General features: G+C 52.4%; 9 protein-coding genes across 9 annotated transcripts; 5 read left to right on the forward strand and 4 right to left on the reverse strand.

Moving 5' to 3' along the window:
• Nucleotides 1–72: 72 nt before the first annotated feature.
• Nucleotides 73–1447, reverse strand: BO95DRAFT_326443 (uncharacterized protein; the record flags this gene model as incomplete). The annotated part of the gene is made up of 2 exons (XM_025581855.1): nt 73–941; nt 1024–1447. Coding segments are annotated over 2 exons (1293 nt in total), but the record flags the coding sequence as incomplete, so codon positions are not given.
• A 4005-nt stretch (nt 1448–5452) lies between these two features.
• On the forward strand, nt 5453–5758 carry BO95DRAFT_328839 (heterokaryon incompatibility; the record flags this gene model as incomplete). The annotated part of the gene is made up of 1 exon (XM_025581888.1): nt 5453–5758. A coding segment is annotated over one exon (306 nt), but the record flags the coding sequence as incomplete, so codon positions are not given.
• Nucleotides 5614–7517, forward strand: BO95DRAFT_398753 (uncharacterized protein). The gene is made up of 3 exons (XM_025583808.1): nt 5614–6654; nt 6725–6943; nt 7037–7517. Exons 1-3 carry the CDS (start codon nt 5822–5824, stop codon nt 7299–7301), a joined length of 1317 nt encoding a protein of 438 aa, XP_025437801.1. The 5' UTR covers nt 5614–5821; the 3' UTR covers nt 7302–7517.
• A 688-nt stretch (nt 7518–8205) lies between these two features.
• BO95DRAFT_485635 (GIY-YIG nuclease family protein) lies at nt 8206–9660 on the forward strand (the record flags this gene model as incomplete). Its single annotated transcript, XM_025590412.1, has 3 exons — nt 8206–8275; nt 8376–8867; nt 8926–9660. The coding sequence occupies 3 exons, from the start codon at nt 8206–8208 to the stop codon at nt 9522–9524; spliced, it is 1161 nt and encodes a 386-aa protein (XP_025437802.1). The 3' UTR covers nt 9525–9660.
• A 1775-nt stretch (nt 9661–11435) lies between these two features.
• On the reverse strand, nt 11436–12974 carry BO95DRAFT_468024 (uncharacterized protein; the record flags this gene model as incomplete). The annotated part of the gene is made up of 1 exon (XM_025589333.1): nt 11436–12974. The coding sequence occupies one exon, from the start codon at nt 12972–12974 to the stop codon at nt 11436–11438; it is 1539 nt and encodes a 512-aa protein (XP_025437803.1).
• A 1036-nt stretch (nt 12975–14010) lies between these two features.
• BO95DRAFT_518111 (cupin domain-containing protein) lies at nt 14011–14802 on the reverse strand (the record flags this gene model as incomplete). The annotated part of the gene is made up of 1 exon (XM_025591946.1): nt 14011–14802. Exon 1 carries the CDS (start codon nt 14596–14598, stop codon nt 14011–14013), a length of 588 nt encoding a protein of 195 aa, XP_025437804.1. The 5' UTR covers nt 14599–14802.
• A 451-nt stretch (nt 14803–15253) lies between these two features.
• Nucleotides 15254–17115, reverse strand: BO95DRAFT_447172 (uncharacterized protein). The gene is made up of 2 exons (XM_025587556.1): nt 16620–17115; nt 15254–16539 (listed from the first exon to the last, which is right to left on the reverse strand). The coding sequence occupies exons 1-2, from the start codon at nt 16647–16649 to the stop codon at nt 15331–15333; spliced, it is 1239 nt and encodes a 412-aa protein (XP_025437805.1). The 5' UTR covers nt 16650–17115; the 3' UTR covers nt 15254–15330.
• A 62-nt stretch (nt 17116–17177) lies between these two features.
• BO95DRAFT_447173 (dihydrodipicolinate synthase family protein) lies at nt 17178–18637 on the forward strand. The gene has a single exon (XM_025587557.1). The coding sequence runs from the start codon at nt 17572–17574 to the stop codon at nt 18565–18567; it is 996 nt and encodes a 331-aa protein (XP_025437806.1). The 5' UTR covers nt 17178–17571; the 3' UTR covers nt 18568–18637.
• Nucleotides 18638–19690: 1053 nt separating this feature from the next.
• Nucleotides 19691–20049, forward strand: BO95DRAFT_275425 (uncharacterized protein). The gene has a single exon (XM_025581612.1). The coding sequence runs from the start codon at nt 19738–19740 to the stop codon at nt 20008–20010; it is 273 nt and encodes a 90-aa protein (XP_025437807.1). The 5' UTR covers nt 19691–19737; the 3' UTR covers nt 20011–20049.
• The last annotated feature ends 289 nt before the right edge of the window (nt 20050–20338 follow it).

Raw genomic sequence — 20338 nt, forward strand, 5'->3', positions numbered from 1 at the left:
TCCCAGGAGCGTTATCATTTAGGTACCTCCTAAGGATTAAGGTTGTCGTAATCTGGCCCATGCCTTCTCAACCAAAGCTCGAATCGAGATCCGCCACTCCACGAGAATCACGCACACCGCCAGCAAGGGCACCGTGACGGCCACCCAGATCCAGATATCCAGGGGCCCTTGTCCAAACTGCTTGAAGTTCATCCCGAACACCGAGGTGACAAATGAGATCGGCAGGAAGATGAAAGTCAAACGGTTGGTCAGCTTGGTCAGCTGCCCGACCAGCCGCGATTCCTCCGCCATACGCCTGGATTCAGCGATGGAGAAGTTGCCCATGATCGTCGCCTTCCCACTGTCGCACAGCTCAATTAATACCTGAGCCTCTGCGGCGAGGAAGTCCAGGTCGCGCCGCTTCAGGTTCAACATTCTTTCTCGTGAGGGGAACATCCCATGAGATCGTGGAGCGAGGGGGCTGCCAGGACAGTCAGGGTCCAGCGCCTGGCACAGTGTGCGGAAGTGCGCAGCCCATCGGACCAGGACGGCCTTCGTATACTCGAAGTTTGAGATATCTTCCATGTTCAATGAGGCCACGTCTATGGTTTGGGTGCGATGCATGGCCTGCGTGATGTTCTTGCGCAGCATGTTCAGGTACTGCATCGCCGCGACGGACTGGAACGCGAACAGCTCCTCGAGCGCGAGGACAGGGTCCTTCTGCACGGCACTCCACTCGAGCGTGTGTCCATAGTCAGTAGCCAAGACCGATAAGGCTTGCACGCTGCTACCTAGACTGCCAGAGGCTTTGCTTCTCGAGCCCGATGGCTGGGTATCAAGATGCTTCTCGAAAAACACCGGGCAGCACTCGAGAGCACCGGCCACGTTCCGGAAAGCGTTCACGTCAGGGACGGGAATGTAGTTCGAGACATCATCGCTGGCTGCATCGCTCCACACTATGACTGGGAGTTTCACACTAGTCGTAAGCTTCCAGCTTCTCAACATTTCACATGCACACACGACGTGGTTAGTGTGGTCCCTTACTCTTCGATGCTTCGCCGTCTGTCCGCACACAGACGGTAATGGCATGCTCCAGCACCATCGCCTCGCCACTATGAATGTTGACCCCGCGCACAATCGTCTGACCCGCGGGAGTGTCTGTCCGCCCGAAGAAGCTCTTGGACTTTTGTCGCAGCAGCTCCGCACATGCAAAGCGAGCCTGCTGGAGATCTTCCGCCGACACAAACCGACCCTCATGCCCAGTGAATACGATGCATGGCACCACGATCTGTATAAACTGCTGGGATCGGGAAGGTATACTGGGGACCGCATACCAGTCTCTCTGCCCGGTCGGCAAGAAGTCGAGATGCCTGTGTAAGAATCGATGATCGATTCCGTATCGCGTCACTACCGCATTTAGCCATTGCGGGGAAGGATATCCGGTGAGGAAGACGAGCTCAGCCTGTTTGTCTTCACCAGCACATTGGAATTGAGACACCTCTTGATATGCCCGGGGGTCTGGCTGTTCAGCATGGGCAAGAGAGTACGAGTAGAGAAAGACATTGTCGCTCCGCGTACATGAGACGGCCGCTCGATCGGGAACATATTGTAGGGAAGGCTTCTGAGAAGGCTGATCGAGATAGCTTGCCAAATGGCTCATGTAGGCGACCGAGTGTAATGAATTGCGATTCAGAGACCGGACTCGTGATCGTAGGAATCGAGCTCCACCGTTGTCAGGAGGTTCGTCGTGTTCGTGCTCCTGCTCAACTGCTGGCAGGTTCGTCATGTCTCCGTGACCAACGTCTCATAAAGTTGTACCGAATTCACGTCTTTGATTGTCCTATGTAGTGACTCTATATCTGGCCTGGGGTTTAATTTCTACTGCGAAGTTATTATATGTGTCATAGGACAGCTTGTGTGGCGTTCGCTGCGCCTCGTCGGATCCTCCAGGCGCTCAGATAGCCCTCCCTGATAATGTATCCACCAACCAGTTGTGCGAGCACCAGCTCCCTTGCTGCAGACCATCTGCATAAGTTGCCGGAGAGTGTAGTTTATCTTGCGCGAGATTGGCCCCCCAGTATGCTTTGTCGAAGGCACAGCCTCGTCATTCGAGACAAGGCTGACACCGAATCTCCTCCACACAATTGCTGTGCCTCGTGCAACACCCAGCCGTAAGCCTCCCAGGCAGCATCGACAGAAAAGCGTACCTGTCTTTGTGACACGTTCTCCCCCTCGGGAGAAAAAGCGAAAAGGAAAAAGGAAACCGAATTGCTTTTATGGCTGGCCCTGCCTGAGACCAGGAGGGCTCCTTCCTAATTCTATGGGTCAGAATGGGACGATTCCGAAGGCATTATTCCGCGGAGCCTGACGACCATCCAAAGACGATGTAAGTCAATGTAGTGTGTTAGTTTCTTATCCGGGATGCATGATGATAATTCCGGTGAGCCGGTGTAAGTTCAAGGTATCTCTGCTGATGTGTCCCTGAAAGCGTCGTCGTGGTCCCGGGGCTCGATGCAGATTCCCTGGCCGAACAAACATGCCCACACTTCATGGAATGGATCCAGCACTGCTTCGCAGCACTCAAGCCTTCACTGGAAGTTTGGATCTACTGGCATGGTATCAAAGTTCAATCTGTCCAGTCGTGGGAATTGGTCTGCGAGGCTGGGAAAGAACTGTACCATGAGCTCGTTGCACTCTGCAAGGATCGAGTCAAGGTATGATCTTTCTGCTTTCGCTAATGGCAAGGCTTTCGTGATGCTTATCATCAAATATCTCGAGAATTTAGTCGCCCGACTGTAACCTCATCACAATAGGTTATCGCCTGGGTGCTTTTATCCTCAAGAAGGTATGTAAATGCTTGTGCCTCCTTCGACGCACCTCGACTATGACAATTCACTTATGTGATAAAACAACGAACGACAGGCTATAATCGAGGCGCACCCCAGAAGACATCACGATGGGGAATCCAACCTATTTGACTGTCTCGAAACCCTAGTTATGATCGGGGACCCGATTTTGACAGATGCCAACCGCGAGCAATGGCCAATCCTCGTCCAAAAGTTCCTCCTACTTTCCTCCAATCAAGCCCCACTGCAGATATGCAGTCAACAAGCGTTGTGCTGCCTCAAAGCCATCTCCGATCGGTTCGAAGATATAACTCTCCACTCGCGTCTGTTCCACATCTCGTCTGCCACAGTCAAGGCCAAGTCGTTCTTCCGCCTGCGGACTCGCACGGGGACACGCTACGAAGGCTGCGTGTGCGATGCAAGTGTCACCGTGCGAAAGTGGACGACGGCTGATGTGGACGAGAATCTGTCGGAAGATGAGGGGGAGCAGAAGCGGTGTGTATTTCATCGTCAGAGTCGGTATCGTCTGAAACTCGACATGATTGCTGCGAATGAGTGGGAGCCTCGACCTAAGATCAGGGATAACGATGCTGGGGAACGTGATGGAAAGACGGAGGATATGTCTTCATCGACGGAGGACTCGCACGTGTGCCCCGTAACCCCAATTCAGGAGCGCTTGACCACTGAAAATGCAAATACTGGTGCCACTTTCGAAGGACTGCATGTGTACTTTTCATCCGACAACCCTGAAGAGATTACACACGCAGTGCCTGATTCATCGAGCGGTGAATGCGACACACATCAGCCCACAAAATCGCCACCTACCAAGACATTGCAGTCGGCGATCCTCATCGGAAACTCAGTGAATTCATCCACAGTTGGAACAGGCGAGGAAGTAGATATTGGTTGCGCAGCACCGGCGACCTCACATGCCCAGATCAGCTACAGTCATTCTGCTGGCGAAAAGACAGGCACAATGGCTCCCAATCACACAGATGCCGGCCCAGAGCCCCCCAATGCCGCCCATAATGCTAGAGATGAAGATCATAGCAACAGCAGCGGCAATAATGGGTTTCCGGGTGAGACGCCTGTTGTAAGTTCTGGTCGGCCTCTGCCATCACAGATTCGATTGCCCGACCGAGCTCCCAATTTCTGCGGGCGGCAGGATACCCTGGAATCTCTGCGAGCATACTTCCAGGATCAAGCAGGAACGACACCACAGATGACTATGATTCCCAGACAGAGAGCAGCCATTCTGACTGGTATGCCGGGCATTGGCAAGACGGCTGTTGCCCGTGAGTACGTTCACCATCATGGCCGGCGTTTCAGTTCAATTATGTGGGTACAGGCTAGCCATCGACAGAGTATCGCGCAGTCCTTCCATGAGATTGCTTACGCTCTGGAACTGTTAGAGAGCCACAAGAAACATAGTCACTTGCAAAGCCATGCGAGACTCACGTCATGGTTGCAAGAAAACAAGTCGGAATGGCTGTTGATCTTCGATGATGCTGATAATTTGGAAGCCCTACAGGCGTATATACCACGCTGTGATCATGGAAATATTCTCGTCACTAGTCGGTCCCCCGACCTCGATCTTCTTCCAAGGAGCTCTCTAGTTGAATTCTTTGTGAACCCACTCAGCGAGGAGGAAGGGAGCGAATTGGTCCATACCATTACAGGTCTCCCTCGGGAACAAGTCCAGGATCTCGGTCTCGTGCGTTCGCTCGGGGGCAACCCGCTTGCAGTGAGCATGGTTGGCAAAGCACTACAGAACGAGTCTCAATTTCACTCCAGCCGACGTAATGACCTCGAGGGTGGCGTTACGGATAGTCTGAGTGAACATCCTGGGCTGATGCGCCTACGCAAGCAATATCGGCTCCACTCCACGTCAACCACGCTGCTGACGGCCTGTCTGAATATTGATCAACTCTCCCCCGAAGCAAAAGGCTTGTGCAGTGTGATCTCCTACCTAGATCCCTATGACACCCCCGAGTCGACCCTGCTTCAGGCGCAACGATGCAGCCCAATTATCCGAGGCTTTCCGATCACAGATGAGAGCTTCCACCGGGCCCGAATCGAGTCCCTGAAAAGTGGACTTTGCTCGTCCGCGAGCTCCCATTCATCGATACAAATGCACCGAGTGGTACAATCTACCTTGCGACAATATCTGACCAGTACTCAGGAGCAGGTGCATGCATTCACCACGGCGGTGCAACTGCTGCTTGCGCAGTGGCCCTCCAAGCGGAAGTTCAAAAATGTTGTGTTTGGCTACTGGCCCGAGTTCTCGCGCATCCACACCCAATGCCACCGCCTGTCGGAGGTTGCCTCTGCAACCCTAACAAGCCCGGAGCACTATACGCCCTTTATCAAGCTCATCCTCTTATGTGCTTGGTGAGTTGGCGAGATCCTAACCGCCCTGTTAGTATTTACTAACTCTCTTCATATGGAACAGGTATAACTCTCATGTCTTGAAAAATGCCGAAGAGGATCTGGACTTGGTCGCGTTGGCCCACAATTTACTGGCGACCCAGCACACTGAGAAGGGACTTCCTTCCGCGACGACAAGGGAAGATGATATCCAGCGACCACAACGACTCGTGCTTATCGACGATAACACCGCTGGCTGGAAAGTGATTGATACCCCGGGCAAGCCCGCCTCCTACGTTGCGCTGAGCTACAGCTGGACCGACCAGAACGGCGATCACCAATCCATGCCAGTGACGCTCACCAGATCCACACTTCAAGTCTGCAGCAATGGGGGACGCGTGGCTGACCTCCCACTTCTCTACCGCGATGCATGCGGGATTGCCACGTCGCTCGGTATTCGCTACCTTTGGATCGATGGCCTTTGCGTCATTCAAGATGACCCCGTCGACCGCGAGGTCGAGCTGTCAAAGATCGCCGGGATCTACCGCAATGCCTCGGCCACGATCACGCGACAATACATCCCAGCAGAGCCGCCCATAAAGCTCCCGGGTATTTCAGGCTGCGATCAGATGCTGATCGAGCCTTACTCCGTTTTATGTAATCGCTGTGCTTCGTCTTCCGGAAAAGGAACGAAGTTTCCTGGCGTTGCCATGGTTCATCCAAAGGTGCGGGACTTCTTGAAAGGGTATACCTCGGGGCTGATGGGGCTGGAAACTGAGACCGGCCCATTCAAGGTTGAGATCATCTGGCTGCCAGATGTGGTGGCGGAAGAGCAGCAATCACCGGGCAAAGAAAAGACCGAGGATGACAATGATATGGATGATGGTGGTTTAGATGACTCACAGGCTTCAGGATCATTGAGCCCCGGCTGTGAGTTGGCGGGGTCCAAGGCGCCGCAGAGAGGAACGGAATTAGCAGAGGAGCAGCAAAACGCGGCCGTTGGAGGATCAAAGCCACTGGCCATTAGCTTGGTCAATCCTAGCACACTTCCCACAGAGGTAATGCTTGAAGCAGAGCCCGTCGAGCCGAAATATCATCAAGTTGACCCTAGGCTGCAGGAGGGAGATGACATCCGGGCACCAATATCGGACTCCGTCCAGGTGCAGCAGCTCATCACCACCGCAACCGAAGTGGCTGAGAATGGACTTCGTGTGTACGCGGCACAGACGATAGAAAGTTCCTTCCGCGCGCTCGCCGCGATCGTTCGAGCGCGTGATCAAGTCAGTGCTTTTTGTGAGAGATCATCCAAGGCCCTTACCAGCTACATTGTGTTCAGCACATATCTCGCCCGGATTCTGATCCAGCAGGGCTGTGCCCAGGAGGCTGTCGATCTGCTTTGCGACTTAGCGGCAAAGTCCGACGACATAGAAACGAGGATAGAGTCTAAAGTTGATGTTTGCAGGTAAGCTTTCCCAACTGCCCAGATCGATCTGTAACAGGGGATGGAATTAACGCAGGCTCCGTTCCTCAAGCATGAGTAGATTTCATTTGGCCAGAGGCGACGCGGAATTCGCCTTGTCGCGGCATCGAGAGGCGAAGTATTCCTATGGCTTAGCACTAGCAGCACTTGAGGGTGAGAAAATAGTTAGACTAGGGAACCAGACGGTCGATGAAGAAGCCAATCTCGTTGCCCTGGCACACCTGAAGCTGGCCGACGTGTACATGAAAGAAGAGAATTTTGGATTAGCACAGTGAGTATCCCCACCTTAGTATATTTTCCAAGCTCCTAGATTATCCTGTCATATCATCTGACTTGATTCATCTCATGCTTCTTCCTGTCACAGTGACGCCCTCCGCGAGACAATCACCCACTTCGAAGCCTGCGAATCCAAGGACGGACAGATTCAGTACGCCCGTGGGCTGCATCGACAGTCGCTGGTCTATGGTTTCCAGGGGAATGAACGCCTCCGCAAGGTCAAGTTGGCGGCGGCCAAACAGGCATTGCAGAATGTGTTGGAGCTTGACAATGATGGCCTCGCCTTGTTCTCCGTCCAAGGTGATGTTAAGGCGGACGTGTTTGAACGATTTCTTCATCTGGGGATGAGATGAAGCTGGCATTTTGCCTGTATGTTGTTGTAGACTGTTGATCGATCTCTCGTCTCCCCAAGTTCCTTTCCGGTTATAAGGTTTCTTATCTTCCATCTCAGCACATACGACCACAGGGTGTGGAAAATAGGGCTTCCCGTCCGCTCAGCCGTACTCAAGCCACACGCCGGGAGGTTAGTAGTTGGGTGGGTGACCACCAGCGAATCCCTTCTGTTGTATGTATTTTACTTGCACTTTTTATTTAGTCTTTGTCTAATTGTTGTCCATCAGCATAATAACACTGTCTTTGCACTTTTCTGTCTAAAACGGATTTCTCTCCGCTTCTCATAAATATTTATATATATATATATATATATTCAAATGGGACAGCCGAATTTACAATCTTCAAGTGGACTTCCCATGCGCGCTTTCAACAAGTTTTACCACAGTAAAAGCTCCTTCCCTCCCTGTTCCCCTTTGCCACATGCTAGCGCTGAGGTGCAATGCCACGGTACCTCGTACTGCCTTCAGACATTCGCGGCATTAGTTTCATTCGATACTACTAATGCTGTAGAGATATACTTAGTTCGCCTTGCTCACGGTCTTATTAGTTCCTCCTGGCCCCGCCTCTTCCGAAGCGCAGATATGGCTCCGACCAATTATCCTCTAGCAGCTTGGCGCCGTGGCTTTCGAGAGAACTGTCAGCTTACGTTTCCTCCAACTGCCACCTTACCAGGGGAATGCGAGGCTGACTTGGGAATCACTATAAATGGTATCCAGGAAGCCGTTTCCTCCATGTCTGCGCTTGCTTCTTTCGCGTGCCCTCGAGGCTACCGTGGCGACAGTGAACATATATATAAGCCCATTTCAGGACTTCTCTATTTGATCAGTTCTGCTAGCGATTTAACCCAAGTCGGACAAGATCAGGATGGAGAATCCCCCTCGGCCTTCCGCCCCACTACCTCTTTTACTCGCCCCTAGCCCTCCTACCTCACCAGGTCTATCCGAAAGAAAGATTGGTGTTGTCAAGAGCGAACGCAAGGACACACCCGCGAGAGCCCTGAAAGATAAAGCTCTCCCTAATACTCCTCCATCTAGCCCTCCGCAGCTTGGCCCAGGGTCGTGCGCTCGAGCGCCGAGTCGTGAGCTGGTCAGACCTCTTTCCGTTGGGTGACCTCGATGCAAAAATCTCTTCGGCCATTAAGCGCATTCGTGATGAATTTCCTGAAGCCAGCAAAACCTGTATCGGGATCTCAAGCAAAAAGAAGCAATGCCGGCTGAAACTAAGTGGAAAATCGGTGCAGACTATGTCTCATAGCATTCAGGAGATCCTCAAACCACAGGTCTTCCTGCGCGACGAAGTACTGGAAATCTGGGTCCAGCATCTCAGAGAAGCGGCATTCTGTTGCTACCATAAGAACCAGTGCTTAAGCAAGGCTGCTGGTTGGATCAAAGCCATTAAGACCGCCCGGAGCCTCCTAGAATCAAGCCCGCCCCCGCCAGACACGGCAGATGCAACTAATAAAACCACTCCAGATCAACTGGACACTGTGAGTAGCACTCTGCGAGAGACAGCGAAGCATTGGAAAGGTCAGTGTCTTGTTCCTTCCATGATATATATGTGTACAGATCTGTTGATGCCACGTAGTGACGGGTTACGATACCTCCCCACTTCGAATTCTCTCATCGGAGAGCTGGAACGTGAAAGATTGGTCATCCGAGAAATACCAGGATCGGATTTTAGTTGTGCTTGAGAACTTAGAGGGAGAGGAGGGGGGAGGCTATGTCTATGTCTACGAGATCAAGGGAAATGAAGGCTACGTCAAGGTTGGTTATACCGAGAAAACCGCACAGGAACGGATGGATGAATGGAGTGAAACTTGTAACCGCCAGATCACGGGAATCTACCCTCGTCCCGTTGACTTGGAAAGACGGATCCAAAGTCCAGCACTGATTGAGATCCTTTGTCACGCGGATCTCAGAACCTGTCGAGTGAGGGTTGACTGCGAAGCATGCTTGCACCCGCACTCGGAATGGTTCCAAACATCTCCTCAACAAGCAGTTGGTATTGTTGAGAAATGGTCGCGATGGATAGATGAGACTGCTGGGCAGCCGGGGTGGAGAGATGAGATGAAAGCGATAGTACTGGAAAGTGCCGATGTAGAGCACTGTTTGGAATCATTGCTTCAGATCAAAATCTGTGATGACTGGGGTTGGAATAAGAGCAAACTGGCGCACAGAAGCTAGAACATGAACTTGGCTTCAGAGGTTTAGCAGCAACGCCACAAGGCTAATACAAAGGCATCTTGGTTTCTCGCAAGCACGTCCTTGTGCACTAGATCATTTCGACGACCTCTGGACCCGGACCTCTATGTTAAGCTACCGCAACTTCCCTTTTTTTTTCTTTTTCGTTAGAGCTTTCCAAGACTTTGAAATGAGTTCGGATCTCCGACAATGAGTGTGAATGAAGTTGTGCCTAATGTGCAGCATTCTACGCCTAGATTAGAAGTTGATTGGTAGTGATCATCCTATAAATCATGGAAAAGATCTAGGCCTATCAACACTAGACCTTCTTCTAGGATTTTTTCCAACTTCATTCCCTTCCGAAAAACACCGCAAGATTCTGAATAGGGTTGGTATAAATTGCAGACAACGCACCCGCATGTGTCATGATGAATTGAGGACTATTTAAGAAGATCACGATTGACAGGAGACTTCGTACCTCGGAAAGAAAGTCAGACTACGTTTGTGATTGATTGGGGTGTCAAAAGAGAGACTATGTGCTGGGTTTCTGAATCGTTGCACTCGTTCACGTCGACTGTTTTCATGGATTTGAACCCAGCAATGACTGTCATGGTGCATACTGAAAGTGGAAGGGGAAGTTGGTGACCACTACCTTACTTATGCTGTTGTACCCTTCTGTGCCTTCAACCTGTCTTTCTTCTTGATAGTCATCTAGATGAATTGACTGTTATTTAGACACGGTATCCAGAGACTAAGACTACGTTGTCAACAGTGCTCTGGAGTACTCATGTAAGTTACCCTACATACTCCAGTACTATGTAGTTGAATTCAGTACTGTGACCATGAAACCTTGAACAGCGCCCTACTATCCCTCCAGAGACTGAGTGTCTAGGGTGGGGCTCAGATAAATGATTGCAATGCCTCTTCAGGCCTACAGCCCTTGACTCGGATCCTGGTTCGTCTTCTACAAAGGGTCCAACTTAGCTCTGATTAGCCACAAGTGATTCAGAAGCCTTCAGCCTGAGGGACCAAGAATACCTGCTTCTAAGCCCGATTGCCTCCAATCAACTGTTGCATCCTCGCTCTGCTTCGCACTCTCGCACTGCAAGAGATGACATGACTGGAATTTGCACTTTACCCGCCAAAACTCTCTCTGTAATTCTGGTCTATCTACGCCCGGGCGCTTTGGCTTCTTATGCCGGTGTGTGTAGAAAATAGCAAGCGCTGATCGAGAGGCATACCTTCTCCGATCTTCTTCCGACTCCTGACCGGTTGATTGAATTCGGCCGGATTGTCTCCCCAAGGTCACCCCGACGCTGCTTTATTCGTCATCTGGATCTGTGCATCCTGCTTCCTGCCTACGAGGTCGCTGCGCGGACCCGGTTGGAAACCGAAACTGACCGCCAGAAAAATAATGCGGCTTTTACCCAGACCATAGTCTCCCTCTGTTAACCAGCTGACGCAGTAGCTGATGACGCTCGAGATTGAGAATATCATGAGAGGCAAGCTGTATGGTAGTTCACTTCTCAAGCGCTGTAAATGAAAGGCTTGTGCATTGGTGGCCCGCACCCTTGGCACTATACTCCAGCGGGATTGGATATATCTGCCCTATGGCTAAATCCGAGGTACCTGGTAGGCATCGATCTACACATTTACTTTTACGGGCATGGCTATCTTCAATACAGTGGCCGTTACTAGCAGTGCTTAACTATCGAGCCTACCGTGTTTTTTTGCACCTGCTATAATCTAACAAGTCGAATGAACACACACCATCGAACAGATAATCACGAACATCCTTAACAGCTTACGATCAGATATCTAGTCTCATTGGCAAAAAGCACGGGTATTCAATTGTCAAAGATCCAACTCGCTAAGCTAAACATAGACTGCAAAACGCTACACTACATAAGGTAATCAAACCCGAACCCTGGGGCGATACGGCAGCCATGTGGTGGATGCCCACGACGGGACGGCTTGCTGGTGGTCGTCTTCGTTGTCGGCGGACGTTGGTGTTGGGGCTCTGGTCGAAGCGCTGGTGCTATTGGCCGAGGGTGGCGGTGCTAACATTCCTGGATCGATGACCAGAGCCAAATCCCGCTGGTTCGCCAGGGTCCTTGTAACAATCTCTTGGTTGATGAGAAGGGCCTGACACCGGGGATTTCTGGGGGCTCGGTGATTCTTGCAGTTGGTGGAGGGTGTAGGGGCTCTGGATGGAGCGCAGGTGCTGTTTGCTGAGAACGGTGGTGCCAGCATGGGTGAACTGATGGCCGAATTCCAGCCCTGCTGGCACTGCAATGTCCTTGTTGTGGTCTCTCGGTTGCTGAGCAGGGCCTGCTGGTCCGCGAGTAAGGTCTGCTGATCGGCGAGCAAGGTCTTCTGGTCCGCCAGTAGGGCCTGCTGGTCGGCGATCATGGCCTTCTGGTCGTCAATAAGAGTCTGTTGTTCTTGGAGCAGGGCCTGCTGGATGCCGAGCAGGGTCTGCTGATGCTCGCAGATGGGCCAGTTGCGCTGCGCGGCCGTCATCATTCGGTCCTGCTTGGCATCTATTCTCCGGAGGTAGAGAAGGAAGTCCTCCTCGGCGAGAAAGCGGGTCGACGGAGCGGGACCGATGGACGGCGTGGGTGAGGGTGTTGTGTGGAGGCGTGGCCGGCTTTTGATGGCTCGACGAATTGCCCTTCTCTCCGCTTCCAGCTCCATTTGATAATGGTTTTGAAGCATCTCCTCCATCATGCAATGATAGTCCGTCTTGTCGGTGAGAGGGCAGTCCGAGGGAGAGGGACTGGCCCACCACGCGGAGGAGGAAACAGTGTGCACGTATGCCTCGGTTCTGTGGGCTCGATAGGCCGAGCTTGCATCCTCATCGCATTGATATTGAGAATTCTGAAGCACCTCATGCGTCAAGCACTCGAGATTTGTCTCCACAATAGAACTCGTGCCTGATGAGCGAGGCGTGGTCGCGGTCGACCGCAGCATGGTCCGGGATCTTGTCGAGTCTTCTTCGGCCGGCCAAAACTGATCCTCGGACAGGTCATCGCTGCAGCGAGAGTAAGCCCGCCCCGTATGAATGAGGTCATTGATGTCGTCGTCGAGGTCTTCATCCTCGTAATGCTCGAGGTTCGAGAACAGGGAGTTTTTCCTGGTGCTGGTCACTGCGGCTGCTGCTACTTCTGTAACTTCGTGCTTCTGCATAGCTGCTATCTCCTCGGTGGCCTTTTGCCACATGATGTCCAGCTCTTCCTTGTTGGGATGCTTGAATAGGTCAGAGGAAATATCCATGGGCTGGCTGGGATATTCATCGGCAGGTCTCTTGAGTTGGACGAGTGGTATCAGGCGCGGGGAGACGAGATCATGATTCACAGGGTGTTTTCTCCCCACGCTGAAACGATGCGCATGGGGTGAGGAGGGGAGGGATGGGGTTCTGGAGGCCAAGGTGGCCACAGATGGAACAGGCATCTTTTTAGGTGCTTGCTTAGTTTTATCTTGGGTGTTGGTGGTTCTGGTGAGAAGGTTGACTGGGTGGTAGATCATTGAGGATGAAATTGCTGATGTGAGTCGAAACAAGGTAATGAGAGAGAGCTGGAGATCAGAAAGCTGGGGAAGAGGGTCTCTTGCCACGCGAAGAGTCAGACCATCTATGTCATGATGAGCAGCATTGCGGCTGAGGACTCGGGGAAGATATCCGCTTGTATGTCATGATGGTATAGGGCTGAGCACGTTTCAAGCATGACAAAGCCATGTGCCAACCTATTCCTAAATTGCAAACCTATAGCGAATAATTACCGCCATCCCTCAAACCCAATTGATCTCACTGAATGCTTTTCCTGCATCACTTACTGATGCCCTATTAGAGATACGAGGACCTTCTCGCGCACATTCCAATTCCAATGGAGTAGCAAAGCCCTTTTCCTACTTCTGTAAGTGGGGTATTCATCAAATTCTTTCCAAGCATCCTTCGAAGTAAGTCAAAGAACAAGGTATTAACTATATCTCTTCAGTATCAGTATGACATTTATCTCAAGTACGTTTTCCATAGTGTTTTGACTTAGTAAATTGATCAATATATGCAATCTTTTAGAGAATCAAATGGGTATGAACTGTTTGTAGATACCTTCAAGATAATACAACTTATCTCACTACTTCAATTCTATCCAAGCCTTAGGTAGGCGTTGTTACCCTGCCTATTCCCACAGGACTTTAGAAAGGGCTTTGCTACTCTCCTTACTCAAACATGTACTTAGAGAGACTTTGCTATTCTGCAAGTTTACGAGGGTGTTCAAGAAGGTGTTCAAGAAGCTCATAAGAAGAGGAGACCCATCACAATTTCCCCAGCAAAGAATGCAGCATTGTGGTAACAATAGTAAAAGACTTCGCATTAGAAGAATGGCCGCTCCCATCCACCAAACATAAACAATAAGAATCCCCCCTCCCCTCTTCCGCTTCCTCCTACCCCCATCCCCACCCCCTACCTCTCAACCCCTATCCATCCCCATCAACACCCCTCCTTCCCCCCCGAAGGCAAAATCTCCCCCGCGCCGCCCAAATCCTCCCCCAAGACCACCCCGCCCACCTCGACCGCCTCGCAATCCTGCAACACGAAGACCATCCTCGTCCACCCCGCCGGCTGGGGATTCCGCCACGCATGCATTGTGCCCCGCTGCACGGCAATGTCGCCCCGCTTGAGGCGCCGCGTCTCCCCGGAGTCCAGCACCATTTCGATCTCCCCCTCCAGCACGATCCCGTAGTCCAGGCTGCGCGTGCGGTGCATCAGCGGCGGCTTGCCGGGGGCGAAGTCCACCACCCGGCACACGGTGCCGCCGGGGTTGACCAGCCCCAGGGTGTTGCTCGCCAGCAGGGCCTCGTGGGCGCGGAGGTCGGCGTCGCCGGTGAGCGTCGCCGGGAAGCGCGAGGTGGTGTAGGCGACGCTGAAGGCGAAGGTGTTGGCTTCGACGGGCGTCCAGGCTCCCTGGGTGGTGGAGTGGATGGTTGCGAGTTGCTGGTCGGAGTGGGTGGTTATGTGGCGGGTGTAGTTGGGGAGGGGGCTGGTTGTTGTAGGGTTTTGTTTGGGGAGGTTGGTCATTTTGGGGGGCGCTTTTGGGTCGGTTGAGTCTTTTTGGGGGCTGGTGGGATGTTCTTCTTGTGGGGTTTGGGATATATTGAGGATTAGGGGGGGAGGTAGTGGAAAGAGGGGGATGAGGGTGTTGGGTTGCCCAGGTATACTTGATGTATGGAGGGGAAAGCTACGTCCGGGGTTTAGTTCCGCGGGGTCAGGTACCACTTTCCATGATACCTACCCAATTCTCCTCCCGGGTGATCTGCATGATGTGCAGGAGGACAACTGCCAATGGTGGCTGGAGGTGGCTGCATGCTGAGCTGGCGGGGATAAATACCACGCATCTCCTAAACATCGCATTTTTCACCAAAAAAAAAAAAAAAGAAAAAAAGAAAACGAAGAGAAAAGAAAAGGAGAGAAAGATAAAGGGAGAAAAGCTAATCTTCGATACACTATGTAATATTCTAAAAGTAATAAAAGAAGTACTTCAATCTTGTCTAAATGTTTCTAGTCAATTCAATACCGTAAAGAATTTGAAATTCTAAGATATGGGGACTTCATAAGGATACTCTAAGAGAGCAGAGGCGGTGGTGATACGTAAATCCAGTCACATTTCAATTGTCACTTTTCAATTATCTCAACTATTTTATCTGTGCTAATCATTCTTTTTGTCATAACCTTACCCATTAATGCAGATGCATACCCTATGCCACAGATGCTGATGCTAATGTGATGTTGTCAAAACATACAGTGAAAACCTCAAATACTCCTCACTCGGCGGCGGAATTCCGTCTCGCGGAACGGGGCCAGCCCGCAGTTCACCCGGTTCTCGTGGACCCGACGGTGCAAGGCGCCCAGCGCCAGAATCTCTGTCGAGTTCGTCGTCTTCGTCACCGCCCCCGACGAGCCATGCGGGTTGTAGTAGGTGGCCCCCGCGCCCGTCGACGAGTATCCGCACGACTTGATCACGAAGCTCACCAGGCCGGGCAGATGCGTCATGCGCGACAGCACATGTTGCCACTCGCCCGAGTTCAGCTTGACCTGGTAGAGCTCGATGTGTCGGATGGAGTCCTTGCATTGTTCGACCAGCGATAGCAGCTTGTAGGACGAGATGGACACCCGGCGCAGCTGGATGGATTCCAGGCGGAGGGAGCGGCTGAAAGCAGCCCCGTCCAGATCCAGGGTGTCTGCGCTGGCGATGGCGAGCGACTTCAGATTGCTGGCGTGACGGATCATCTTGTAGAGCCAGTGGGCGTGGGCCTGATTCGACAAGCCGGGGGTGTGTACGGTCGCGGCGGGCGGCGGAGAGGGGGATTCATGTTGCTGTGGCTGCGCGTGCTCGGGGGTGGGGGAGGCGGTGATGCGGAGGCCCAGGTGGTGCAGGCGCTGCAGGACGAGCTCGGTGGAGATGCGCAGGGCGCTGGAGCTGAGGGTCTTGTGGGGGAAGAATTGGGCGAAATCGTGGGTGATGGGGAAGGCAATGTCCAGCTCGGTTAAGTTCGGCAGTGGCACGTAGCGGAGGCTGCTGATGACGGTGTTGACAAAGTCTCGGGTGGTAGCCTCGGGTAACGAGCCCGGAACCCCCTGGAAATCAAGCGCCTTGAGTTTGGGCAGCCGGCACAGGCAGGAGGGCAGCACCCCTGCCAAATCTTCCAGGAACATCGAGCAGAACTCTTCCGAGTGTTCGGTGTCCTCGAGCCCGATGTCTAGTTGGCGCACGTAGTCGGCATAGGGGCCGTGCGAGAGCGCTACGAGGCCTACAAGCGGCGATTCCGAGGTCTTGGACTGAGCGGATTTGGCGACGACGCGAAGGTGTCGAAACAGTCGCGGTGAGGCGCTGCGACAGAAGGCGCGGTTGACCAGGCGTAACGTCGCGAGTTGATGTCGAAGCTCGTCGGATTGAATCTTCTGTTGTCGTGTCGAAGCGGCCCACGGCCGGCTATCGACGTCATCCACAAAGGACACGATCTATGAGGCATTGATTGCACTTAGCATTCAAGCGACTCGGCTGAGGTCTCGGCTGAGGTGCACTGCATCACATCACTTACCAGATCGTAAATCTCTTGCGGTGCTTGCATGGTTGCGGTATTACACATTTGTGTTTGTTTGTTCTTATCACATCCCCCAGTACCACGGGGGCATTGGCAGTTAAATATCCGGGGAACAAGAGGTGGAAACGCATTGAACCCCCCTTTTCCTTTTATGCGGGGTATTTGTGGAACAAGTGGAAGAAGTGGAATGCAAACTCGTAAATGGAATAAAGGAGAAGGGGATTATGAGGCATATTCGAATTCTCATTATTCATGCCTAGGCCAGTGGCTGTTGGCCTTGCAGCCTGCAGTCTTTTTGAAGACGTAATGAGAATCCCCAAGAGGAAGCTCGTCGTGACCAACGGCGGTGTGAGCCAATAACTGGCCCTGATTCGGCGATGAGACCATCGAATTGTCGATCTGACTCATGGGTCAAGTGACGTGACGCTCAAAACAAGTGCCATGGATGGAGGTCACGGGGAGGAAAAATTTGAGAGGAAAAAGAAGAAAGAAAAAAGGAAAAAAAAAAAAAAAAAAAGGAAGAAGAAAAGGAGAAAGGGTTGGGGAAATTGAAGGGGAAAGAAGATTCAAGGGGTTTCTTTAGATGCTTCATTCTTATCCTTATCCTCCCTTAGTTACCCCGGATTTTCCTGTTGAGCTAGTCTAGTCTATCTAATCTCCTTCCTTCTCTCCTCATTTCCCTCCCTATCTTCTCTCTCTCTCTCTCTCTCTCTTTCTCCCTACTCGGAATCTCTCCCCGCTGATAAGAACTCGGTATCGGATCCCGACCGGATTCTTTTCCCTCCCCCCCGCATTCACCATCACTACTTAAGCGACTAATGCGCTCTAATTCCTCCAAAATGAGAATCAGCAAAGTTTCATCATCATCATCATCATCATCATCATCATCATCATCACCGTCTTTTGAGTCATCCCCGAGTTCCGCAGAATTGAGCCGATTGACGTCAACATGGGCTCCACTTCCAACCCCAACGTGACCGCCCAGCCCCATATCCCTCCAGCGGGTGTCTGGTGTCCAGCCGTGACTTTCTTCGATCACGCGACCGACACCATTGACTTGGTTGCCCAGAAACAATACTATAAATATCTGTCGACGACAGGTCTGGCCGGGCTCGTCATCCTTGGCACCAACTCCGAAGCTTTCCTCCTTACCCGCGAAGAACGATACCAATGCATTGCCGCCGCCCGCGAAGCCGTGGGGCCTGATTTCCCCCTCATGGCCGGCGTGGGCGCCCACTCCACCAAACAAGTCCTCGAGCTCGCCTCCGACGCGGCTGCCGCGGGTGCCAACTACTTGCTGGTGCTGCCCCCGGCATACTTCGGCAAAGCCACCACCCCCGCCGTCGTGAAGCGGTTCTTCGCCGACGTCGCCCGTCAATCCGCCCTCCCCGTCGTGGTGTACAACTTCCCCGGCGTGTGCAATGGGGTGGATCTCGACTCGGAGACCATCACGGCGATTGTCCGGGAGTCTGAGGCGCAGAGTCCCTCGGGCGTCTCGAACGTGGTCGGCGTGAAACTGACCTGCGCGTCCGTGGGCAAGATCACCCGGCTAGCGGCCACGTTCTCTAAGGACCAGTTCGCCGTGTTCGGCGGACAATCCGACTTCCTGCTGGCGGGGCTGGCGGTCGGATCGGCCGGGTGCATTGCGGCCTTCGCGAACGTCTTCCCCAAGACCGCCGCGCGGGTCTACAAGCTGTATGTGGATGGCAAGGTCGACGAGGCGTTGGCGTTGCAGCGGCAGGCGGCGTTGGCGGAGTCGCCGTGCAAGAGCGGCATCGCGTCCACCAAATACGCCACGGCCATCTTCTCGGCGGTGGCAGCGGGGATTGAGGGTGCGGAGGAGAAACTGAAGCCTCGCACCCCGTACGAGGAGCCTGCCCAGGGGGCTAAGGTCACAGTGCAGGAGGTGATGGGTAAGATGGCAGAGGTGGAGAAGGCACTGTAAGTAGATTATTAGCACAGGTGTACATATTTCCTAGAGTAAAAATACAGAGGGCGCTCATATTTGGTCTTTTGCTTGCGTTGGGGCTCAATTGTAGACCATTACTGGCGGTGAAGGTGAAGGTGTCAGTCTAGCCAGGCAGGGTAAAAGTTGACCCAGCCTGGACAAGTCTGTGGATACCTTTTGGTTACAGTTCTTCTCGTTGAACCCCATACGTGCGCTTCTTGCAATCTTAATAAACTGTCTAAGGGCCCAGGACCTGCAGCGATGGGTTTCCTCTCCACTTCAGCCCGATGGGTCCCATTGGGTGTCTCTACGCAATATCTTCGACAATGACGCTTGCTTCTACGACGGCAGTGACAGCAATTGCACTGTCGAATAACTCCTAGGATCAATGCGTGCTTAAGTGCAGTATTGGTAGGCGTAAACAGTTCTCTCTGAGAATAACTCCTTAAAATGTAGAGCATAAAATCCGATCTTCGAGAGACTAGCTCCACGCCGCGGAGCCCATTGCCCGTCGTATCTTTCCTGCAACTACAGAAAGATCATTGAGCCTTAAAGCGTGATGGTTTGCGTCCAGTCGAGCCCATCCCTACTGCTAGATGTATATATCTATGTCATGACTGTCCCAGGCTGTGGCAGCCCCGCTTCTCGACGGTGGGGTTGATTCAATTCCTCAAACTCAGGTCGCAGGCAGCTGATACGATGCAAGTAAGAAATCGAGGACAGTCTCTCAGCAAGAAATTGCCAGAATAGGACCCCTTTTCCGGATTCTTACCCTGGGAGAAGTTGAATTGATCGTTATGGAAAAAAAGGTGGGCTGAGCATCGGACCGGTATTAGCGCGGTTGCCTGGGCTGATCGGGTTGGAAGGATTTCTCGGGTTGAGATGGGCCTTGTTCGATTATGAGAGATTCAAATGTGCCTGTACCGAAAAGATAGGATGTTCAGTGATCGTCCATTCTTAGAAAGTTCTCAAGTTATTCCTTATGGATTGAGCAATCCATGATGATGGATGATGGATGATGGATCAATGATCAATGATGGATCGTTGGGAGGCTTGCCAAATATAGCCGAGACAGGGAGGCGACGGGCTTTGAATACACCATTGTGACGGTAATTTAACCAATTCCGCCCCGTCCGCTCTGTCAGCGGAGCAAAATTACGTACTGTCATGAGAAACATTGCCCCTTTGGGGTCGGCTTGCCGGAAGAGGCGTGGCCCGCGATCATACGACTGGGGGCTGGCCTCCACCGAACATTGGCCGAGATTCTCAGTCAGTCAGTCAGTTCTTTCCATGCAATCCATGCATTCATCCATCCATCCATCCATCCATCCATCCATCCAACATCCATTCTACTGCGCTCTGCTTGTCGTTGCATACTCAACTCTAACAGTCATGTGTCCTTCAAATTTGCCTCTCTATCTTCGATCACGATATCATTGATCTTTCTAGAACCTCGCCTCAAGTTGCCCCGAAATCAACCTCGTTCCCCAGCAGTGATCGCCCGTCGTCTTTATCAATCAGTAAAACCAGGCACCAACTGAGGATCCGGTCAAATTTTTGTCCCACCGGGACCAAACTTCCTCGAACCACTTATCGCGCCTCAACCCGCTGCGCCCCTCCCTTTTCTCAACTGCTCGCTCGATAAGATCGAAGGAGAAGAAACGCCCCTGCACATGTCCAGACATTCACGCGGTTTCTGCTAGTCAGATCTTCATCCACCCTCACGCACCTTCCTGTCTCCTGCAACTTCCCGACGAACCTCTTCCCA

This window comes from Aspergillus brunneoviolaceus, assembly GCF_003184695.1.
Source record: "Aspergillus brunneoviolaceus CBS 621.78 unplaced genomic scaffold BO95scaffold_82, whole genome shotgun sequence".
NCBI lineage: Eukaryota > Fungi > Ascomycota > Eurotiomycetes > Eurotiales > Aspergillaceae > Aspergillus > Aspergillus brunneoviolaceus.